Source organism: Eumetopias jubatus, unplaced genomic scaffold, assembly GCF_037043125.1.
Source record: "Eumetopias jubatus isolate StellerSeaLion01/CBP00866 unplaced genomic scaffold, mEumJub1_p1.0 scaffold_4, whole genome shotgun sequence".
Classification (NCBI taxonomy): Eukaryota; Metazoa; Chordata; class Mammalia; order Carnivora; family Otariidae; genus Eumetopias; species Eumetopias jubatus.
The window spans coordinates 85,801,373-85,823,860 of NW_028274810.1; the positions used below are offsets into that span (position 1 = coordinate 85,801,373).

General features: G+C 48.5%; 1 protein-coding gene across 5 annotated transcripts; it reads right to left on the reverse strand.

The window, feature by feature from the left end:
* Positions 1–360: 360 nt before the first annotated feature.
* Positions 361–18,673, reverse strand: RCC1 (regulator of chromosome condensation 1). 5 transcript variants are annotated; one of them, XM_028113939.2, is made up of 12 exons: positions 17,459–17,502; positions 10,361–10,514; positions 9,127–9,208; positions 8,454–8,543; positions 7,395–7,582; positions 7,043–7,222; positions 6,108–6,204; positions 5,875–5,997; positions 5,218–5,373; positions 4,843–4,962; positions 4,352–4,504; positions 361–3,177 (listed from the first exon to the last, which is right to left on the reverse strand). In XM_028113939.2, exons 3-12 carry the CDS (start codon positions 9,197–9,199, stop codon positions 3,002–3,004), a joined length of 1,356 nt encoding a protein of 451 aa, XP_027969740.1. In that variant the 5' UTR covers positions 9,200–9,208; positions 10,361–10,514; positions 17,459–17,502; the 3' UTR covers positions 361–3,001. The 5 variants fall into 5 exon arrangements, with proteins under 5 accessions (XP_027969740.1, XP_027969741.1, XP_027969738.1 ...); XM_028113940.2 differs by lacking the exons at positions 10,361–10,514; positions 17,459–17,502 and adding an exon at positions 18,566–18,673; XM_028113937.2 differs by lacking the exon at positions 10,361–10,514 and having other exon boundaries at positions 17,459–17,540.
* Between the last annotated feature and the right edge of the window lie 3,815 nt (positions 18,674–22,488).

Sequence of the window (22,488 nt, forward strand, 5' to 3'; positions counted from 1 at the left end):
AAAATTTGTTGCTTTTATAAAATAAACAATAAACAGCAGTCCCTTACCCTATCCTTAGCCCCAATTCCCACTCCCTTGAGGCAAGTTTCCACATCTCCCTAGAATCTATCTGCACATTTCTAAATGTACTTTCTCATTTGAAGTTTCAGATATGTTAGCGACTGCCCTTCATTCATACATACACACTTCTCCATCTTCTGATTATAATTTCTTGCAAAGCAGGAGCACCTGGCTGGCTCAGTCAATAAAGCGTGACACTCTTGATGTTGGGGAGGCGGGGAGGGGGGAGGAGGAGGTGGTGTGAGTTCAAACCCCACAGCGGGCAAAAAAATAAAATATAATGTCTGTCAAAGCAATATCGAACATTTACAACTTTGTAAATATTTATAGCAGAGCCACATTATGTACTATGATTACATTTGGTTTGGGGTAATCAATCCAGGTTGGAGGAGGATGGGGGAAAAGATAAAACAGAGTACTCAATGTGTTTGAACAAAAGGAAATTTACACTTAAGATTTTGGCGCTAAATTAATACCTAACACCAAAAATCTATGCATGTGAAAAACAGGACAATTATTAACTACAGGGAACAGAAAAAAACATACAATTGTAACAGCAAAGAGCATATTATAGAGTACTATGTGCCTGACACTGTTCTCATATATGTAAAGCACCTACAGAGAGCTTTATAACACTTACGTGCAATACAAGGAAAAGGATTTGATGTTCTAGGCTCAGAAAGAGGCTGACTTAGATTCCAGCCTCGTTTGCTAGTTTGTGCATTTGGTAGGTAGCTTCTTGACCTTAAGCAAGTCACAACTCTTAGGGACTGTTTCCCAAGGGAAAAGTCTGACTTTGCAGGGCTGATGTAAGGATTGAAAGAGCTATTATTGCATGTAAAGTGTTCAGCACAATGCCTCGCCCATTTTAAGTCCCAATACAGAAGACCTGTTATCAAGAACAGGGTATTTTCATCATGCTATCCTGTCAGAAGGGAAAACTCCAGTAAGTCTAAACCAAATGGACTTTTCTGGGGGCAGTGAGGAGGAGCAGCACATACACAAGTGCTTCTTTACAAAGAAAATATTAGAATCAAAAGTGTGGTGTCCCTTCTAAGAGGTCAATTTCCAATCAGTATACTGCCTGTATCAAAACTAAAACTTAAGGGGGGAAAAATCACAGAATACATTTGAAGTTCTTTTACATCATATTCATTTTTCCAAGTCACTGACGTCCAAGACGAATCCTTTTGGTGATAATAAAAACTTCCTGTTATACATGTAAAGACCTTCTAGATCAGCACTGTCCACTGTAGCTTCCTGCAATTATAGAAACGTTCTATGTTTGCACAGCCCAATACCACAGGCACCAACCATACAGGACCACTGAGCACTTGAAATGTGGCTAGTGCAACCAAGGAAATTAATTTAAAATTTTTACAAGTTGTAATTTATTTAAATGTAAATAGCCACATGTAGCTAGTGACCACCATTGTAGACAGGTCAGCTGTATGATTTGGTTGCTCAAGTGCCTGGGAAGATCTACATTAATACTCGTAGTAAGTAGTCTTTTTTTTTCTTTCTGTATTAAGTAGTCTTAAGAGTTATTGTGCAGTTAACCATGTTTAATCAATTACATCAGCTGTTGAGAATGATATAACAGCAAGCTTAGTGCAAGTATTTGTAGATATGTACTGTACTCAAATCTTGGTTTGGGATTAGGATATTAAAAGATCCATTCCATGTCTCACATTATGCAGCATAGTTTTTTTTTTTTTTAAATCCACTGATTCCTGAAACATAAATACCTAAGCAAAAATCAATCAACTCTTTTTTTCTTTTTTGACTTGTATGGAACAGTCACATCAATAGCTGACTGGCACATACCAGGACATCACGACATCACTTAAGTCCTAGCCTTGACCAGGTGCATAGGTATGGGTTTATTCTGCTCTTTCCAACACGACAGGTGCTCCCTTAAAAAAGCAGGGAGTATGTAAAAAACAAGTGGCCTGTTTTATAAAACTCTAAATTTATTCAAAGTGTTAAAAGATTTCACTCTCCCCTCCAAAATACTTTATATTTAAAAAAAATCAAAACTGTTTTCTATTTTCTCAGCCACTGTACAAGCTGCTGCTTCCCCTTCTGGGCACCAGCCTCTGCCCTTCTGACCCCTTTCCCCTCCCTCCCTTCACTCTCAATATTGCTATAAGTTTGTTTATAAAACTCTCCTTCCCCACTCCCTCCATGTCCTGCCCTGCAGATGTAGCTTCCTTTCCAGACGTCAGGCCCTTGGCTGCAGGTAAGGCAGGTCAGATGGGCAGGATACTCAGGCAATGCCTGAAGGGCAGAATGCTTTGTGCTTCTGGGAGAAAGGCTGATTGGCTTTTTTCTTGATCAAGTGGAGGATCATTGTTTATTCTTCCCCATGGACATCTGTTGAGGGCCAAATATTTGGCTTGGGGTTGTCCATGGCTAGGCAGCCCTGCCCCATCTCCGGTTTCCCCCAGGCATAGGTCCATGACAGCTGGGTCTGACCACCATACCATTTGTCTGCCTGTGGATTGTGAAGGACAGAGAGTGGCACACGGCTAGAGTAGGGCTTGAGAATCCCCAACTTTTCAGAACGTGGGCACCAAATCCCCAGGGGAGGAATTTTTGGTTTTTGGCAGGCAAAACCAGGGTCAGCCAGGACCATGGAAGTAGGGATGAGGGGGAAAGGTCTAACCACATAGCTCTGGGGCGAGCAATGTTCCGGCTGCCAAAACCCCCTCCCCTCTTCCATTTCCCCCCACTCCCCTTCATCTTGTAGGTTGCAGGATGATTCAGGAAAGGAGGACAGAGAAGAGGAAAAGGATTCTGTTCTGCTGATAGGAAAAAGGCAGGAGATGACAAGAGTATTCGGGGCTGGGGGAGGCCTGCTGGAGTCTGTAGTTGTCATAGCTTCCCAGTTCCAGGAGGGAGGGTGGCAGGGCCAGGAGCCAGGCCCGCAGAGGCTTCATCAGCTCTGTTCCTTGTCCTTGACTAGTAAGACTGTGTGCTGGCCCCCACTGGACACCGATAAGACCACACGGTTCTCCAGCTGTTTGCCGGTCATCTCCACCGGGCTCCAGGCATCCTCCTCCTGCCCTGTGCCCAGCTGGTAGTTGGTACCCATGCCCCAGGCGAAAGCGCGGCCTACACGGGAGAGAAATGGGGACAGCTGTCTCCAGGACCCCTAGCCCCACCTTTCTATACCGTGAGAAGTCTAGAACATGAGGGTGAATTTTGGCTTTGGCCTTTAGCAGCCTAGCAATGTCCCAGCCTCTGGGAGTTCAGGGAAGCTGGGAGAAGCCAAGGAGATGATGGATTAAAAAAATAGCTTTGTCAACCAGAGACCACACTCCTTACACATTGCCAAAGACTTCTCCCTACTCCTAGGCATGGCATTCAAGGCTCTACATGACTGGCCACTCCCCAAAACCCTATACCACCCTCCATTCCAAGGACCTTTGAGACTGCTCTAGATGTTCCTGTGCCGGGGATGCCTTTCATTGCTTATCATATTGGACTGAACCTTTAAGGTGTAGTACAAGCTCTACTTTCTCAGTAACTCTTCCCAGATAATTCCAGTCAAGCGCTTCCATCAGCTCCAGACTTCTCAAGGTGTCCATGGCTATCGATCTTACCCACTCAGGCTTTGGTGACCATCTGGTTCAGAGCCTCCTCTGCTGTGCCTGCTGGAACCCCAGTGACTAAGCCTTCTTTCTCCTAATAAAAGTCTTAAGTACAACTCCCTGGGAAGCTGGCACATACTAGGTTGTAAATAAAGGGGTCACCTTGGTGGAAAGTGTAAAGGGAAGACTGAGTTAAGACTCTGGAGACCTGGGGGTGCCTGGTTGGCTCAGTTGTTAAGTGTCTGCCTTCGGCTCAGGTCATGATCCCAGCATCCTGGGATTGAGCCCTGCATTGGGCTCCCTGCTCTGCGGGAAGCCTGCTTCTCCCTCTCCCACTCCCCCTGCTTGTGTTCCCTCTCTCACTGTGTCTCTGTCAAGTAAATAAATAAAATCTTAAAAAAAAAAAAAAAAAAACTCTGGAGACTTGGGATTCAAGTCCTACTGCCTGTAGGTGATGTATCTCTCTTTACTGTTTTTCTATGCTACAAAACAAATAACCCTTTTTAAAACAATATGTTTACTCATTTTATGTTCATCAAAGCCAGAGCTTCTGACAGGAGAAAAGCAACGTCATCACAAATAGTGCTCTCTGCATCTCGGCTCTATTTGATGATGGACATCACAGACTGACGAGAAGTTTGGTAAGAATCATGACCCCCAGGACCCAACCACACCAAGTGGCAGCCCCAACTCACCATCCTTGGTCACAGCATACCCAACAGAGGCCCCACAAGCCACTGAGGAGACAGCAGGGAGCCTTGGGATGAGGGTGGGTATACTTTTCTCCTCGGCACCCTCCCCAAGGCCCAGCCGCCCATACTCAGCCCGGCCCAGGCTGTACGCTTTTCCTGTGGGAGGAGGGAGGAGATGAAGAGTAGCAGAGGGCATGCTCCAGGTAGGTCAGGTGAGTTCCCAAATCCAAGGGAGTTGGTCCCCACTCCCAGGGTGGTGAGAAGCAGGTCTGCAGCATCTGTCCCAGTTTTGGGGGACGTCTGGGAGAACCCCCAAAGGACCCCACTGAGCTCATACTTGGAAGAGTGCCAAGACTCTGGGGGATGGGGATGGCCCTCATGGACCCACATCTGGCCCAACCCACGGAGCAGGCCCAGGTTCCAAGGACCATGGTCTCAGGAGTCTGGCTAGGCTATGCCCAAGGAATACTCCACCCCCAACCCAGAGGTCCCACCTTCCGAATCCATGCAGACTGTATGATGCTGGCCACCAGAGAAGCCCACCCAGGACTTGGTAGAGTTCTTGAAGGATGTCAAGTTTTGGGGTACAAAGCAAGATTCTGTGCCTGGGGTTCCTGGGAGGAAAATGCCAGAATAGAGCTGTCAGGAGTGAAGCTGTCCAAGGAGCTGTGCTTCTTCATCCTCTCACACAGTGAGGCCACCTCCTCCACACAAATACCAAGGTAAGGATATTCTCAGTTTACAGATAACAGAACTATGGCTCTGAGGGGTTAGCGGACCCCAACAAGGGTGCCCAACAAATGAGTGGTGAAGCCAGGATTGGAACCCAAGTCACTCTGGGCTACGCCAGATGTTGGCTTGGGACTCACCAAGCTGATGATAGTTGGAGAGGCCAAAACCATATACATGGCCCTCGCAGGAGATGGCAAAGGTGAAGTAGGCACCACAGAAGGCGTCCTGGAATCTCACATGACCCCGGCTCCCTCTGGATTTCAGCATCACACACTTGGGAACCAGGAGTCGTTCTGTAGCAGAGAGGAGGCCGGGGTCAGTGGCAGACACACAGCTTCTCTCTCTGCCCTGTGTGTTTTTTCCCAATACTATAGCCCCTGGAGGGAAGCTAAGGAGGGATTTTTCTTCCTTTTCCCTATTAAAAAGAAGAGAAAACAGGCCAAGAGAGTAAAAGTGCCTCACTCAGACTCCCAGAGTCGTAAAAGGTAACATTTACATGGAACTTACCATGTGCCAAACATTCTTCTATGTTAACTCCATTTCACTTCACCACGACCCAGTGAAGTACGTTTAGAGATGAGAAAACTACGTCCAGGGTCCCACAGCCAATAGGTAGTAGAACCAGGATTGAAATCCAGGGTGGTCTGGCTCTAGAGTCAGAGTTCTCACCTATCACCACAGGCCTAGCTGATGCAAGCCGAAACTCACACAGAGAATCCCTCCTGCTTCTGACCTTCACCAGGGGGTGGCTTGCCAAGTTGCTCTGCCCTGCCAGACAGACCTAAGCCACCTACCAAGGCCCTGCCGGCCACCACGGTTGGCAAATAATTCAGGCACACGGCCCAGCTGGCCCTGCTCCCCGCAGCCCAAAGTGTACAGGTCACCATCAGCTGTCAGCATCACCAGGTGGTCATTTCCTGCGGGGGAGAGGAAGGCACAGGATACAGGGCTTGTCTATATGGCCCAAGACTAGGCTAGCCCCAGAACGAGGTTCTCCAGCTCCCACCTCGAGCACCCCCAGGCTTACCTGAGGCCACCTTCACTACAGGCGCGGTCAGCTGCACTTGCACGGGCACCGTGCTCTTCTTCATGGGTTCCAAGAGTCCAATCACACCGTTATTGTCCTGGAAGGCAGGACAGAGCACTTATCCGCCAGTCCTGTCTGCCCCAGACCAGCCAGATCCAGGCCTGTGGCAACCACAGAGCTGTCTGGTGAAGGGGACTGGTGCCAGACGGAGATGAAGAGGTGGGCAGGAGCCAGGACAAACAGTGAAATACTTAATGAATGAAATCATATGTGGCTTGTGATTTACATTAAAGTAACAAAGGAGTAGGGTAATGGATGGGAGTAGAGAGGAAACAAGTTTGGCGACAAGCTGATGCCTGTGGAGGCGAGTAAATGGGTATTCGATATATTTTTGATTACCTTTATGTGTTTGAAATTCTCCATAAGTAGCTTTAAAAACAGCCATGATGAGGACACACCTCATCAGGTTCCTTTATCTTTGACATTTCAAAATAAATACCAAAGTACCAAGACAATTTTAATGCTGACTCTACTGTTTTAAACTCCCTTGCCTCAGAAATTCTGAGATGTGACAATCCTTCTCATGCACCCCCAAACCCCTGACAGATGTAGAAGAGGGCTGGGAAGGGGGGAGATTGAAGGCAGGGAGATGGGTGAGGACAGCAGGCTTCCTGAATCAGCCTCAGCCCAAAGGCATCCTTGACCCACCCCTTTCCCAAGATAACACACTTCATAATATAGACTCGAGGAAAGAGCCAGTGGTGTGGACAGGCCTGGATGAAGAGACCTGGGTCTGGGCCCAAGCTCTGCCTCTGGGCCTTGATTTCCCCACCATTAAGTACAACAAGGAGGTGGAGATGGATTATCACTGGGGTCTCACCAGTGAATTCTGCCAGCCAGCCAGCCCTCATGCGGTCTTCCAGACCCAGTCTTACCCGGAAGGAGCCCCAGAGGAAAACGCGACCATCCTCAGTGAGGGCTGCTGTGTGACTGTCTCCTGCTGACACCTGTACCACTTTCTCTTGCAGTTCCACTTTCCCGGGGACCATCTCTGAGCCCTCCACTGATGTGTCCCTTCCCAGGGCACCCTCATCGTTGCAGCCGAAGGAGTAGACCTGTGCCCAAGATGCCCCCATTAGCACAAGGTCTGGCTTCAGTCCATTCTTGCACTCCCTGTGCAGCTAACCAGCTCCAACTCCACAGAGTGATGTGTGTGGCTCAAAGCTCCTTCCCCAAGCCCCCCAACCCCAGGCCCTGTCCAATCCTGTGCCACCCACCCCAACCTACCTGGCCACTTTTGCTTAGACACACAGTATGCATGCCCCCAGCCTCGGCTTGCACGATGTCCTCCGGAATGGGGACCAGGGCCGGCTTCTTCCTCTCCATCACATTCTCGCCTAGCCCCAACTGGCCCACATCGCCCTGGCCCAGTGTTAGCACCATGCCTGGTTCTGTGCTGTGGGACCTATGGGAGACTGAGGGGTGAAGAAGACAGCCCTTGAGTGTGCAGGATAACAGAAGAGAGGAGGGGTCATTGCATGGGCTCTGGGACCACACAGACCTGGGTTCAAGCCCCTGCTCTGCCACAGACCAGTCCTAGGATCTTTCTAGGAAGCCTAAGTCTCCTCATCTGTAAAATGTGAACAGCAAAGATAACTGTGTCACAAGGTTTTTGTGAAAATTAAAAACTGAGCACATTATTAATATGAGGGACAATCAACATTGTGAAATGAATCTTGGTGGGGAGGGGAAGAGAACAGTGAGGATACAGATGATTTTCCTGAATAGCTCTGAGTTCTCAGAAGTCATGGTGCCAACAGTGAGGACTCAGATAATGTCTACCCTTTACTGGCTGCTTATTCTACAAATGTTAAATTGCTTTGTAGTCCCCTAAATTATACTACAGACCTTCCATATTTAGGCTCCTGTTTTACAGGAAAGGAAACAGAGGCTCAGAGAGGTTAAGTAACCCTCCCAGAGTCACGGAGCTAATAAACAGTAAAGTTTGCACTGAAACCAAAGGAACCTACATGGGTCAGAGCACTGTCCCTAGCCTCCACCATCAGGCTGCAACTTAACTCCCAGACATATTCCCACGGAACCCTTCCGCTCCTATCTGGCAGCTGACCCGCAGCTGAAGAGGAAGGGGCAGGAGTTAAGAGAGAAGACAGGCATTTGCGGAAAGGTACAAGCCAACCAGTGGAAGGCATAGGGCCAACTGCTGGCCAATGGCGGCTGCCCGCGGCCCCGGACAGCCAATGGTGTCCAGCTCCTCCCCCCGGGGGTGTGGCCACGGCTGCCGGGGCAGCTACGGCTGCGCAGAGGGTGCCTTGGGCAGGGAGCCACCTGGTCGGGTTTTCTGGTCAGGAGGGCTCGGCCTCTGGGCACCTGGAACGCGATGGGAGGCAACAGCCCTCACTGCCTGGTTACGACGGTCTGCAAAAGACAGACACCATCTGAGCGTCGGTCCACACTATTCCCTCCCAGATTGGGGGTGGATTTCTCTCCTCCCCGTCTCCCTCCAGGGTCCCAGGAAAGAGCAAAGCACAGCTGCCTCCCTCAAATGCTACCAGGACGTATCTCGTTTTCCTCTTAACAGCCCAGCGAAATTGGTGCTGTTCTTGCCTCTGTTTTATTAACGGGGTAAAGTCAAGCTCAGCGACGTTAAGTCACTTGCCCAAAGTTACACGGCTAGAAAGTGGCAGAGCCTGGACTTGAACCCACTTCTGGAAGTCAATGGTCCTAGCCATAGTACATTACTGCCTGGAGCAAAGTTCTAGCTAGGGTCTTGTTTTTTTGTTTTTTTGCCAGTACTGCCTGAGTGCTTGCAGACAAGTCTCCTCCTTTATGACTTCCAGGGGGTGGGATTCAGTAAGCTACACGGGACCCTGCATCTGGGTGGAGCTCCTGGGCTTCCAGGCCCCTCAGCTTCAGATGTCAGGGAGGCAGGAGCCCAGTCCTAGATTCTGGGGGCTCCAAGAGGGCCCCCATTCAGAGATAGAGGCCAGCGCCAACTTACCCTTCACCTTCTTGCTTTTGGGGAGAGCATCTTCTGGGGGTGACCTTCTCTTAGCTATACGTTTGGGTGGCATCTTCCTTTCCTGAAAAACCGAGGCAAATATTCCATTTCAGAAATGGCAATCACTTTCCTGCTCTAACTAGGCAACATTTACCAAAAACCCTAAAAATGGTAAGAGGAATTCCGGCAATTCCACTTCTCAGAATTTATCTGAGGAGAACAAGAATAATGGATACACCCAAAGATTAGGTTCCATAAATATTCTCTACTGTATTCTTCCTAATATTAAAAAAAATAGGGGCACCTGGGTGGCTCAGTTGGTTAGGCGGCTGCCTTCGGCTCAGGTCATGATCCTGGAGTCCCGGGATCGAGTCCCGCATCGGGCTCCCTGCTCAGCGGGGAGTCTGCTTCTCCCTCTGACCCTCTTCCCTCTTGTGCTATCTCTCATTCTCTCTCTCTCTCAAATAAATAAATAAAATCTTAAAAAAAAAATAGAACCACCCATGTGCCCCATGGTAGGGGGCTGGCCAGAAAATATGCAATATATTCAGGATAGAAGAGTATGAGGCCATTAAGAGGATGCTTTCAGAGATGTGTTTATCGAATAGGAAGATGTTCACCATTGCCAAATAATACAAGCAGCTTGAAAAAACAGTCCATCATCCCATTAAAAAAGGCATACACATGCAAAAATAGGTGTAGAAGACTGTGTGGAAGGAAATACATTTATTAACAATGGTTAGTAACCTCTGGAAAATGGGATTATGGACACTTTTTTTTGTACCTTCCTGTATTATGTAAAATATCTGACAAAGAACTTTACATGTTTTATTTATTTATTTAGGGTTTATTTATATATTTTTGTAATGTCTCCACCTGTGAAACTCAAACTCATGACCCTGAGATCAAGAGTTGCATGCTCTTCTGACTGAGCCAGCCAGGCACCCCTATTTTTTATTTTATTATAAAAAATTAAAGCCTTGAAGAACAACATCAAGTAAAGTATCTCTCACAGCTCCCCCTCAACCCTGAGATAACCACTAATAACTTTGGGAAAGCACTACTGTTATCAGAGCAAAAGAAAAACCAACCAAACAAAAAACCAAAAAAGCTATTCTCATTACAAAAAATCAAACCAGACCATCTGTGCCCTCTGATCTAAAAGTGCCACTCCTGAGAAGACACTGGCTTTCCTAAAGAGTCCAATTAATAAATAAACACTGTATATACTCACCAGGTGTTACAAATAGGGGAAAGGAAACCACTTGTGGGTGACAAGAAAGGTTCTTGGACCTAGCACCATCCAGGACAGCTGAGGGCTTCAGCCCCAAATGGCTTCCTCATTCGGTTGCTGCTTCCCCACAATGGTCTCCCTGTCTTCCTCAAGGCTGCGGGGAACAGAGACATTCTCCCCAGCTCTCTCAATTCCAATCCAGCCCAAACTGTGTCCAAAGCCGCCTTCCTCCACACACCCAGCCCCGGAAATAAATCTTTATTGAGCCCTGGTCTTTAAGGCTGTGAAACTGCCTAAGCCTGGGGCTCTCCCATCTGGATCGCACACGTTCTGGAATGGTTGGCAGGGGTCAGGGCCCTTGAGAGCTACCCTGATGTAGAAGTGGGATAGCCTGTGCCCGTGGAGAGACCTCAGGGCCAGAATCTGGGCTCAGCTACTTTCTAGCTGCTTGACCTTGGGCAGAATTACATAACCTCTTCATGAGTCAGTTTCTTCCTCAGTAAAACAGGGATAGTAATTGTACCTACATCTTTATGTAGGATTAAATGAGCTAATGCTGTAAACTATACATTCATATCGGTATTATGACATCTAGAGCCTACCCCAGGCAATGCTTGAGCACAGCTCTAATCTAATCTAACCCAGCTCTCCTCCATTTTGGAGCTAAGGGATGAGACTCTACCCAAGACTATAAATGGAGTAAGAACTTCGAGAGCCCTTCTCAGGCTCAGCTGTGGGCCTAACCGGCACCTTCTCCCCATCTCCTTCTTCCAGCAGGTCCTAGAGCATCAGCCTCTCCAGCTCCCCACTGCCTGGTAATGAACACAAGGCCAAAGGCCTCGGATTTTCTGAGCACATTTCTGCTAACAATCCTGTTAACAATTCACAAAGAACTGAAGATAAGGAAGTAGCCAAAGGTTCAGAATCCTCCACGCCTGTGTAGGCTGAGCGCCTTCTACAGGTTGTGACTGGCCCAGTTCTGACTGTGATGAGGTGGCAGTCCTGAATGTCACCCAACTTTTATTCTCTTGGGGTGTGACGCCTTCTCTCCAACCCACCTCTTTGAGACCCCTCTTACCATGCTAAAGATGCACATTCTCTGGGATTAGAGGGAACTGGATTCATCTGCTAGAGCTGTGGCTTGCTCACCCCAGCTTTTGTGACCCTGGTTGGCCCGCAGCCTTGACCTCTCTGCGCTGTAGCCTCTTCTGTAAAGGGGAATGCTATGGTACTTCTCAGGGCTGCTGTCAAAACTGAATGAAATGGGATCCCTGGGTGGCTCAGTCATTAAGCGTCTGCCGTCGGCTCAGGTCATGATCCCAGGGTCCTGGGATCGAGCCCCACATCGGGCTCCTTGCTCAGTGGGGAGCCTGCTTCTCCCTCCACCTGCCGCTCCCCCGCTTGTGTTCCCTCTCTATCTCTCTGTCAAATAAATAAATAAAATCTTAAACAAACAAAAAAAAACCCTGAATGAAATGTTTGTAATGGACTTTGCAGTGCCAAGCACACAGTAAGTACTCAATACATGGCAGCATTTATTCATTTGTCCCACAAATATTTATTGAGTGCCTATTTACAGTGCTTGGTGTTGGGCCGGGTGTAGCAAGGAAAGAGGAGACTAACCCTCTCTGTTCTCATGGAGCTTACATTGTAGCAGGAAAGAAACATACGGATGGTGCTGAGTGAAAGATCCACTCAGCAAAGTGACGTAAGAGATAACTTGGGGGTGCACAACAATGTGTGTGTGCTTAACGACACTGAGCTATATGCTTAAACATGGTTAAAATGGAAAAAAAATGGTGAAAATGGTAAATTTTATGTATATTTTATCACATCAAAAAAAAAAAAAGAAAATAACTTGGGGTAGGGAAGAGAGTGGTCAGGGAGGTGACCTTTAAGCTGGGACCTGAAATATGAGAGAAAGCCAGCAGGGCAAGACCAGGACAAAAGTGGCCCAGGACACAGTGTGGTAAGTTTGGGAACCAGGAGAGGCCAGTGCGGCTGCAGCTGGAGAACTGGTCAGATGGCATGAGGTGAGCAGGGGCTGGATCATGCAAGGCCTTCTAGGGAAAATGGAAAACTTTTAAGAAAGTCTTCATCAGATTTACATTCTTTTTTTTTTTTTAAGATTTTATTTATTTATTTTGAGAGAGAGAGACACAGCGAAAGACGGAACACAAGCAGGGGGAGAGAGAGAGGGAGAAGCAGGCTCCCTGCTAAGCAGGGAGCCCGAGGCGGGGCTCGATCCCAGGACCCTGGGATCATGACCTGAGCCGAAGGCAGACACTTAACGACTGAGCCACCCAGGCGCCCCTCATCCTTTTCTTTTTTTAAGATTTTATTTATTTATTTGAGAGAGAGAGAGAGAGAGCATGAGCACAAGTGGGGGGAGGAAGAGGGAGAAGCAGGCTCCGCACTGAGCAGGGAGCCCGATGCGGGGCTTGATCCCAGGACCCCGGGATCATGACGACCTGAGCGGAAGGCAGACACTTAACGACTGAGCCACCCAGGCGCCCCCAGATTTGCATTCTTAAACGGTTGTTCTGGCTACTGTAAAGAAACTGGGATCGACTGGAAGAGGAGGCCATTGCAGGCATCCAAATAAGAGAAGATGGTGACTTGACTGGGTCTGTCCGAGGTAATAGAGAAAAAGGACACAAAACAGATCAACTTAGGAGACAGATTCAATTCATGGATTAGATGTGTGGAGTTAGGGAGAGGGAGGGATCCAGAATGACTTTCTTCATCCTAAAAAAAACCCAGGGGATCCCGGGCAGGCCTCCCCAGGATCCCCCTATGAGCTTGGCCAAACACAAGGATTCCCAGGCGTTGGCTTAAATGAGGAGGATGGATTGGAACACCTGGCTGGCTCAGTTGGCGAAGCATGTGAATTTTAATCTCAGGGTTGTGACTTCGAGCCCCACATTGGGTATAGAGATTACTTAAAAATAAAATCTTAAAAAAAAATGACTAGGATGGTAGACTTCTATTTGGTGAGGCGGGAGAACACTAGGGGACAAACGCTTGAGGAGAGACCCAAGAGCCCCATTTTACCCGATGTTTTCCTTAAGTCTGAAGTCGTTGGGAGCCAAGGAGAGGGAATGTTAAGTATGCAGAGCTGGGTGGGTTAAGGGGTGTGGGATAGAACAGGTATCCTTGTTTCAGGTAGACAGCTTGTATGTCTGGCCAAGGACCTGTCCTGCCAAAAGTAAATCTCCCGTCAGCTCATCAGAATGACCTGTGGCAGGGAGGGAGACCGTGTCGTAGCATGGAAAAGTGCTCACAACAAGAAGTGAAAACAAAGGGAAGAGAATTATGTCAGCATACTGGTGCTGATGCTAGGCTGACCTGCAGGCAAGGCCTGGAGTGGAGACGGAAAAATAAACATGAGGTGATTGGTATCACAGGGCGCTAACAAAAACATGTGTTACTGTGGGTTGGAACCGAGTGAACATCTCCTTAGCCACCCACGTTTTGGTGAACATTGTGGGGCATGTCACTGCAAGCTAGGCACACTGATTCTACTTTACAGGTGAGGAAGCTGAGGCTCAGAAAGGTAAAGTACCTCACCCAGGACTGGAAAAGGGAGTGAAGGTCTCAACCAAGCTGGTCAGACTCCAAAGCTGGTGCCCTTGCCAACTTCCTCCCCAAGCTCCCCAGTCTCTCAGCCAGCCTGGGCTCTCTCTCATACCCTCTCACCAAGAAAAGACAGCCACTTGGCTCTGGTCTTCCTGATCCCCACCCCATGTCATTCCATAAGTCAATCATGATCTTTCTAAACCTCAAACCTGAAACAAGCGGCTTCCTTGCTCAGACTCCCCTGTGGTTCCTTCTGCCTGGAAGACAAAGCCCACGTTTCTTAGCCTGGTGCCAAAGGCCTCCAGGGTCTGGTACTGACATAACATTTGGCCTCATCCCTTCTCTGTCACATCCTCCTTTTGCTTCCTACACAATCTTAGATTGCTTACTGTTCTCTCCAGACCATTTGCATCTCTATACCTTCCCATCCCTTATCCTACTGGAAGAATGTCTACTCAGTCCCAAAGTCACCTCCACTGGTAAATTTCCTGGTCCCTCCCCTCATCCTAAACTAACCATTCTCTCCCAGAGAAACTGGGATCTTCTAGATCATAATTACTCTGGTTTACATGTCTGTCCACCATACCAACCTACTCCTTAAAATACAAGCCACTCTGGGGCACTGGCCACTCCTATCTTCTGTATGCCAACAGCCTTTTACTTCTCACAACAAGCTGAAGCAGCACTATCACTCCTAATTCAACTGATGGGCCTGAGGCTCAGAGAATACAGCCAGTAAAAAAGAGTCAGGAATAGAAACCAGGTATACCTGATTGACTTAAAAACAAAAACCAGGTCAGCCAAAGGCAGCCATGATCCAGGCAGGGGTGGAGGCAGCCCAGGCAGGCCTCTCCAGAATCCCCCATGAGCTTGGCCAAACACAAGTGAGGGCAGAAGCCAGCTGAGTGGAAGAAGATGATGAGACCAGAGAGGAGACACTGAGGCAGCTTGGGTCTAAGTGGGTGGGCCAGGTGGGTGTGGGAGCCACTGAAGGACATGGGAAAGGACAGACCTGAGTTCTCAGTGAGCCTCAGAATATTTGCCTCTCAGATGGAAGACTCTAGGTACTGCAGAATGCTGTTGTGAGCAATCCCAGAGGCAGGGCAGGGGATGAGGGCACCTCCTAAAAGGTGGAGCCCTGGGGGCACCTGGCTGGCTTACACAAAAGAGCATGTGACTCTTGATCTCAGGGTCATGAGTTCGAGCCCCACAGTGGGTATGGAGATTAAAGAAAGAAAGAAGCTAAAAATAAATAAACGAATAAAATAAAAGGTGGAGCCCTGCACCCATTACCCACCTGCCTATCCTCCATTGCACAAATCAGTCCTTTGTACAGACTCCTTCTCGAACTGCTCTGGGTGTGTTTTCTTAACCACACACTAAGTGTCTCGACTAGAAATAAGTAGCAATCTTTTGTCCCCACCCCTCACTCCCTAACAGACAAACACAGCTTCCATCCTCAGCAGCTTACAGTCTGGGAGAAGAGTAAGACATAGAAATAAGTAGAACTCAGATAGAGAGTCAACTTCCACTAAGAGCCACCTATGATGCTAGGTGTGATCACCCTGGTTTTACAGATAAGAAAGCTGAGGCTAAGGAAAGGTGCCCCAGGCCACAAAAGTGGGATTAGATCCCAGGTCTCCTGAGCACTCCCCATCAGGGCCAGGGCACCCCCACCCTCCCTCCCCTCTTCTCCCTGGGCTCCAGTTTCCTCATGTAGTGAATGAAGGCACACCAGACTAAACAGTCTACCAGGGGCCTGGTGTTCCTGTTGTGACCTCCTACGACCTCTCCACAGCCTCGTTTCTGCAAAGACAGACAGGGCCCTCTCTGACCACAGCAGCTGTCCTGGCCACCACCCCCACCTCACCAACGTCAGGAGGCAGACACTTGCCTGCCAGTCTCAGAAGCTTAAGAATCTTTGTGAGTTAAGGTCCCCGGGAGGAGAGGGTCTCATGTGTCAGCAAACACTTGCTGAGCTCCTGCTATGTGCCAGGCACAGCGCTGGTATACTTCACCCCAGGAGTTCCTCGCCAGAGGCGCCCCCTTGTATACAGAGTTATGCCCGGGGGAAAGGGACCTCAGCTTCCACCGGATGTTAGAATCACTGCTTTATTAAAAATACAGGATATTAGTAATTCTCACAACATGCCTCTTACCTTCATTTTACAGATAAGGAAACTAACACCCAGGGAGACTGGGTGGGTGGTCCAAGGGCACCCAACTAGTAAGTTGCAAAGCTGAACAGGATTCCTGCTCTTGGGATGTCTTTGCAACAAGAGCAAGGTGAACTCCGGATTCATCTTTCCAGACTCCGCTCTGCTGCCCTTCTTGGGTGACACCGTCCCTGCCTCCTCCACCACCACCCAGTGTTTCTTGGTCTTGCACTCCAGACCTTTCAAGACCCAGCCCTTGCTGTATTATCTTGTTACTCCCTTCTTTTAACCAGACTTCAACATCTGTGGTATTCCTAACCCCAGCACTCACCTACACCTTCATGCCTTGGCATGCCCCTGCCTGGATGGCACTAACTCCTCCACCCCAGGCAGCTGAATAACTCCAATTCTGGTCAAAACCCCGTTCAAGAGTCACCTCACCTGGAAAGCCATCCTGACCCCCTCAAGAGTTCCCGGACCACTCCATACACTCAACTTCTGCTAGGGCACACAAGTCACACGTGGCTGGAGCACCTCCATTACCATTTGACGAATGAATGGTTTCACGGACATACTTCGGTGACACAATGGACCAATAACTGAGGGCCCCAGATGGGTCTCCCCAAGGAGACCGGGGGCTCTGTAAAGGCCACGCGGGGCCCTTCTCACCACTGTTCCCCAGCCCTGCCAGCGCAGCACGGAGTAGAAAGCCAGTAAATAATCGGTTGACAGATGAGTTTGATGCAGGGTTCACAGCACACCTCTCCAAGAGTCAACAGTCTTCGTCCTGGTGCCTGTTGACGCTGAGACTTCTTTCCCTACAGAAGACCCTCACCAGCCTACCCTCGCGCTCCTAAGGCACACACTCTCGCCGGGCAGGATCCCTCCCCTGGCTCTGTCACACGCATCCTCCGGACGAACGCTGGGCAAAACCACTTTCCCCGCTCCGGAAGCGCAGCCCCGGTCGGGGCGGCCGGTCCCGGGCCGCGAGGCGCGCGGCTCTGCGCCCGGCGGGGTCACCGCGGCCGCGCGCACACGGCCGGCCGCGCTCGGGCCGTTTGAATCTCCCGCCCGCGCGGGCGCCGCGGGCCGGACGAGAGAGGCGCGGCGGCAGAGGGGCCGCGCGGCCCTCGCTCGAGCCAGGCGGGGCCAGGCCGGCGCCAGGGCGCCCCGCGGGGCCGGGGACCCGCGCGCCCGCACCCGCGCCTTCCTGCCGCCCGGCTTCACGTGGGGCCGGCGCCGCCGACATGAGCGCGCGGGCAACGGCCCCGGCCCGCCAGGGCTCCGGCTGTGGCCGCCCCGCGCGCCGCCCTCCGCCCCGACCCTCCGCCCCGACCCTCCGCCCGTGACGGGCGCGACCTACCTCGCTGCAGGTCCGCCACAAGCAACTCCTCCGCTCGCCTGCCCGGCCGCGAACTGCCCCAGAGCATGCGCTCTGCAGGCCTCCGGCCCCGACCCCGGGCCAGAAAGGAAAACAAAGAGCCCGGCGGCCCCTGGCGGCCGCCCCGGGAAGTGCAAGTGGCGCGCTCGGGCTAGAGCGCTCTAGACCGGGTTCTCTCCGCCCCTGGCCCGGGTACGGTGTGTATGTATTTGGGAGGCTCCAAATCCGGACCAGTGGACTGACAACCAGAGACGACTTGAAACCAGGTGAGGCAGGGACTCTAGAGATAATGATCTTCCCTGCTCTCAAAGGGGTCCCCGTCAGAGAAAGATGAGAAATCAGACCATCAACAACCACGCAGGGGCATCTGGCTGAGCCTGAGGCTTGAGAAAGGCTTTCCAAGGTAAGTCTAAGAGGGCAGGGCATCTAAGAGATGCATCCCTTGCGATGACAGGGAACGATGAGAACCTAGGGTGGTTGCGGAAAACTGCCAAGGTGTGATTTGAGCAGAGGGTGCCCGTAGGAGTGGAGAACGCTCGAGAGGGAGAGTCAGATCATGATGCAGGGCCTTGTGTGTCTAAGGAGTACAGCCTCTATCCCGAGGCAGTGGGGAGTTAGGGAAGGGATCTGAGCAAGGGAGTGACATGAGCAGAGTCTTATTTCAGAGCAAAATGGAGAATGGAGTTGGTGGGAGGGGAAAATAAGGGGGGGGGGTAGGTGGGCAAGAGAAGCGAAGGAGACCAGCTAAGAAAGATGAGGTTGTGGACTGGGGTTGGGTGCTGGAGGTGGGAAAAAGCATCAAGTTGACTGTGTGCTCTTGTTAACACACTCCTTCTTCAGGATAGATACAAACAGTTCAGGATTTCAGGTGTTCCCTGAGGTGACTTGATTGTGTTGGGGGATTTCTGAGATCAGAGCAGGGACCTCTGCAGAAGGGCATTTTCTCCATTTCATGTTGATTCTGACTCTGAAAGTCATTCAATCGTACCTGAACCCTAGATGGACACTTTTGATGAGTATTTACCAACCGAATTTCTCCTACAATGTGGAGGCCACCCCAAAGTACTCCCCATCTTCAGGGTCTCTTACCTCTCCAAGTTTACCTCCGCCTCCATCATGGACTCCTCTTTTGGATGATATTCTGTGAAATCTCTCCAAGTTTTAATCCTGGATCTTTGATCTCTCTGCTGTCTTCTTCCAAGATCTTACTCATTCACGTGGCTTAACGTAATTGTAAGAATGATTATTATCACCTATTTTGTAAAACCATTTACTTTGTTAACTACAGAAACACATCCACCCATGTCCATGAGCTCATTTGTTCCTTACACAACCTCATGATCGTTGGCAAATGAGAAAAATGAGGTTTCAAGAGCTGAGGCCAGTTCTCTGGGGTCAGCACACAAACAGTAGAAGAGGACCAGAACTCTTGTTCTTTCAACTGAGAGGACAATCCATTTGGTCTGGTTCTGACTTCCACCCTAAGTTTCAGCCCTAGAGCTCTTCCCAGAAGACACAACACCTAAAATAAAACATGTTTTCTATGGATCTAGACTCCCCTCCCAACTTCATCCTTACAGCCAAGATTAAGGTTCTTGGAGAAGTAAAGATTTAATCCTTAACTTCTGATTCTTCCTTCTCCCCTCTTCATGTTTCTGTTTCTGCCCCCCTGGTCTAAGGCACCACCCTCTTGGCTTCTGCTCCCGCCCCTCATCCCTTCCCCTCCATTTTGTTCCACCTAGGTCCCCATGCCAGTCTCCCTAAATCACGGCTCTGAGAACTTGCCCTGCTTCAAAATCTTTTAAAAACTCCAAAATCTCTTCACTGCTGTGCTTGGAACACCAGGTGGCTAATGCCCCAGGTTACTGATCTCCCATTCTCCCCTTCCCCTCTGCACTGTACTCTGAAGGTGCCCATGTTCATTCTATCTTCTCACCTTTAGGTAGGCTGTTTTCCCCAACAGGCTTTCTTCCTGCCTTGCTGAGCTCTTGATATATCTTAAGGCTCAATTCAGTCCCCATCTCTGTGAAGCCTTCCTTGGCTCCACTTTATCTTTTCCTATTCTGAACCCAAATACTCATTTTAATTTTTTCACATTCTATCATTGTTTTATTTATTGAACACAGACCATAAGGACAATCAATTGAACCCGGCCCAGAACTGGTTCAAATGACAGAAATGAAAGATATTGAAAGTTACTGTAGGGGCGCCTGGGTGGCTCAGTCAGTTAAGTGTCTGCGTTCGGCTCAGGTCATGATCCTGGGGTCCTGGGATTGAGCCCCGCTGAACAGGGAGCCTGCTTCTCCCTCTCCTCCCCACTCATGCTCTCTCTCTATCCCTGTCTCTCTCTCCCAAATAAATAAAATCTTAAAAAAAAGAAAGTTTTTTTGGGCACCCGGGTGGCTCAGATGGTTAAGCGTCTGCCTTCGGCTCAGGTCATGATCCCAGGGTCCTGGGATCGAGTCCCGCATCGAGCTCCCTGCTCAGCGGGAAGCCTACTTCTCCCTCTGCCTCTCTCTCTCTCTCTCTCTCTGTCTCTGTCTCTCATGAATAAATAAATTTAAAAAATCTTTAAAAAAAAGAGTTTTTGTAACTTTATTGCATACGCATAAAAGTTAAGTAGAGACATGGAAGATATAAAAAGACCCAAGGTGAATTTCTTTTTTATATTTTATTTATTTGAGAAAGAGAGAATGAGCATGAGCAGGCAGAGAGGCAGAGGAAGAAGCAGACTCCCCGCTGAGCAGGGAGCCAGATGTGGGGCTTGATCCCAGGATCCTGAGATCATGACCTGAGCCAAATACAGACACTCAACCAACTGAGCCACCGAGGCACCACCCAAAGTGAATCTCTTGACAGTATCTAAGATTACAAATACACTGGATGCTATTAACAATAGATTAGATATTGCAAAAGCAATGATTAGTAAACTTGAGGGCACAGCAAGAGAAACTTCCAAAATGAAACATAGAGAAAAAAGAATTTTAAAAAATTGAAAATGGCATCAGTGAGCTATGGAATAACTTTAAGTGGCCAAATATACAGGGAAGCAAGGAGGACCTGGGGACAGAGAATATATGAAGAAATAACAGCTTAAAAATGTGCAAACTACAAACCTACAGATCTGTGATAGCTAATTTTATATGTCTACTTGGCTAGGCTATGGTGGCCAGCTGTTTGGTCAAATGCCAGTCTAGATGTTGCTGTGATGGTATTTTTTGGATATGATAACCTTTAAATCAGTAGACTTTACCTTCTGTAATGTGGGTGGGCTTCATCCAATCAGTTGAAGGCCTTAAGGGAAGGAATTCTGCCAAGACTGCATGTAGGCTCAAGACTGCAACACCAACTCTTGCTGGAATTTCTAGCCTGCCAAAGTGCCCTGCAGATTTCCGACTTGCCAGCCCCCACAACTACGTGTGCCAATTCTTTAAAAGTAAATCTCTGTCTATCTACACACATACCTTCTGTTGGTTCTGTTTCTCTGGAGAACAATTGACCAACACAAAATCCAAGAAGCTCAAGTAACTCCAAATACAAAAAACAGGGTACATCAAAATCAAATTGCTTAAAACCAATGACAGAAAATCTTAAAAGCAGTCAGAAAAAAGACATGTTATATACAGAGAAAGGAGACAAGGATACAATGCAACATGTTAGGTACAGAGGAACAAAGACAAGGGTACAATGCAACATGTTAGGTACAGAGGAACAAAGACAAGGGTACAATGCAAACATAATATGGAGCAACATCTCTAAAGTACTCTAGCAAAATTATATCTAAGAAGGTATATCCAGCAAAAACATCTCTCAAAAATGAAGGTGAAAATAAGTTATTTTCAGGGGCACCTGGGTGGCTCAGTCATTAAGCGTCTGCCTTCAGCTCAGGTCATGATCCCAGATTTTATTTATCTAGATCTATATCTAGATCTATATCTAGATCTAGATAAATAAATAAAATCTTAAAAAAAGAAAATAAGTTTTCAGACATACAAAAGCTGAAAGAATTCATCACTAGTAGAACACTGTAAAAGAGATGTTAAAGGAAGATGGGCAGAAGGAACATGACACCAGACAAGAATCTGGATCTACAATGGAGGCATGAAGAGCACTGGAAAATACTTTATTTCACCTTCATTTTTGAAAGATTGTTTTCTTTCTTTTTTTAAAGATTTTATTTATTTATTTATTTGAGAGAGAGAGAGAGCATAAGAGGGGGGAGGGTCAGAGGGAGAAGCAGACTCACCGCTGAGCAGGGAGCCCGACGTGGGACTCGATCCCGGGACTCCAGGATCATGACCTGAGCCGAAGGCAGTCGCTTAACCAACTGAGCCACCCAGGCGCCCGAAAGATTGTTTTCTTTCTTAAAACTTTATTTTTTTTAAAATTTTATTTATTTATTTGACAGAGAGAGACAGAGAGAGAGAGGGATCACAAGCAGGGGGAGTGGGAGAGGGAGAAGCAGGCTTCCCACTGAGCCGGGAGCCCGATGAGGGGCTTGATCCCGGGACCCCGGGGATTTTGACCTGAGCCGAAGGCAGACACTTAACGACTGAGCCACCCAGGCGCCCCTCTTTCTTAAAACTTTAAAAAGGATAATTGCCTGTTTAAACAAAAAAAAATAATGTATTGTGGGTTTTATAATATATATAAAAGTGATACACAAGACAACAATAAGACTGTGGGGTGACAAACGTATGGTCCTTATACTGTCCTAAGTGATGTGATATAATATCAATTAATGTGGACTCTGATAAGTTGAAGATGTATACTATAAACCCTAAAGCAACCACAAAAATAACAAAATAAAGTTATAGCTAGTAAGCTAACAAAGGTAATATAGAATCAGAAAAAAAAACTTTTTTTTTTTTTTTTAGAGAGAGGGAGGGCAGAGGGGCAGTGGGAGAGGGAGAGAGAAAATCTTAAGTAGGCCTCACACCCAACACGGGGCTCGATGCAGGGTTCGATCTCACAACCCTGAGATCATGACCTGAGCTGAAATCAAGAGTTGG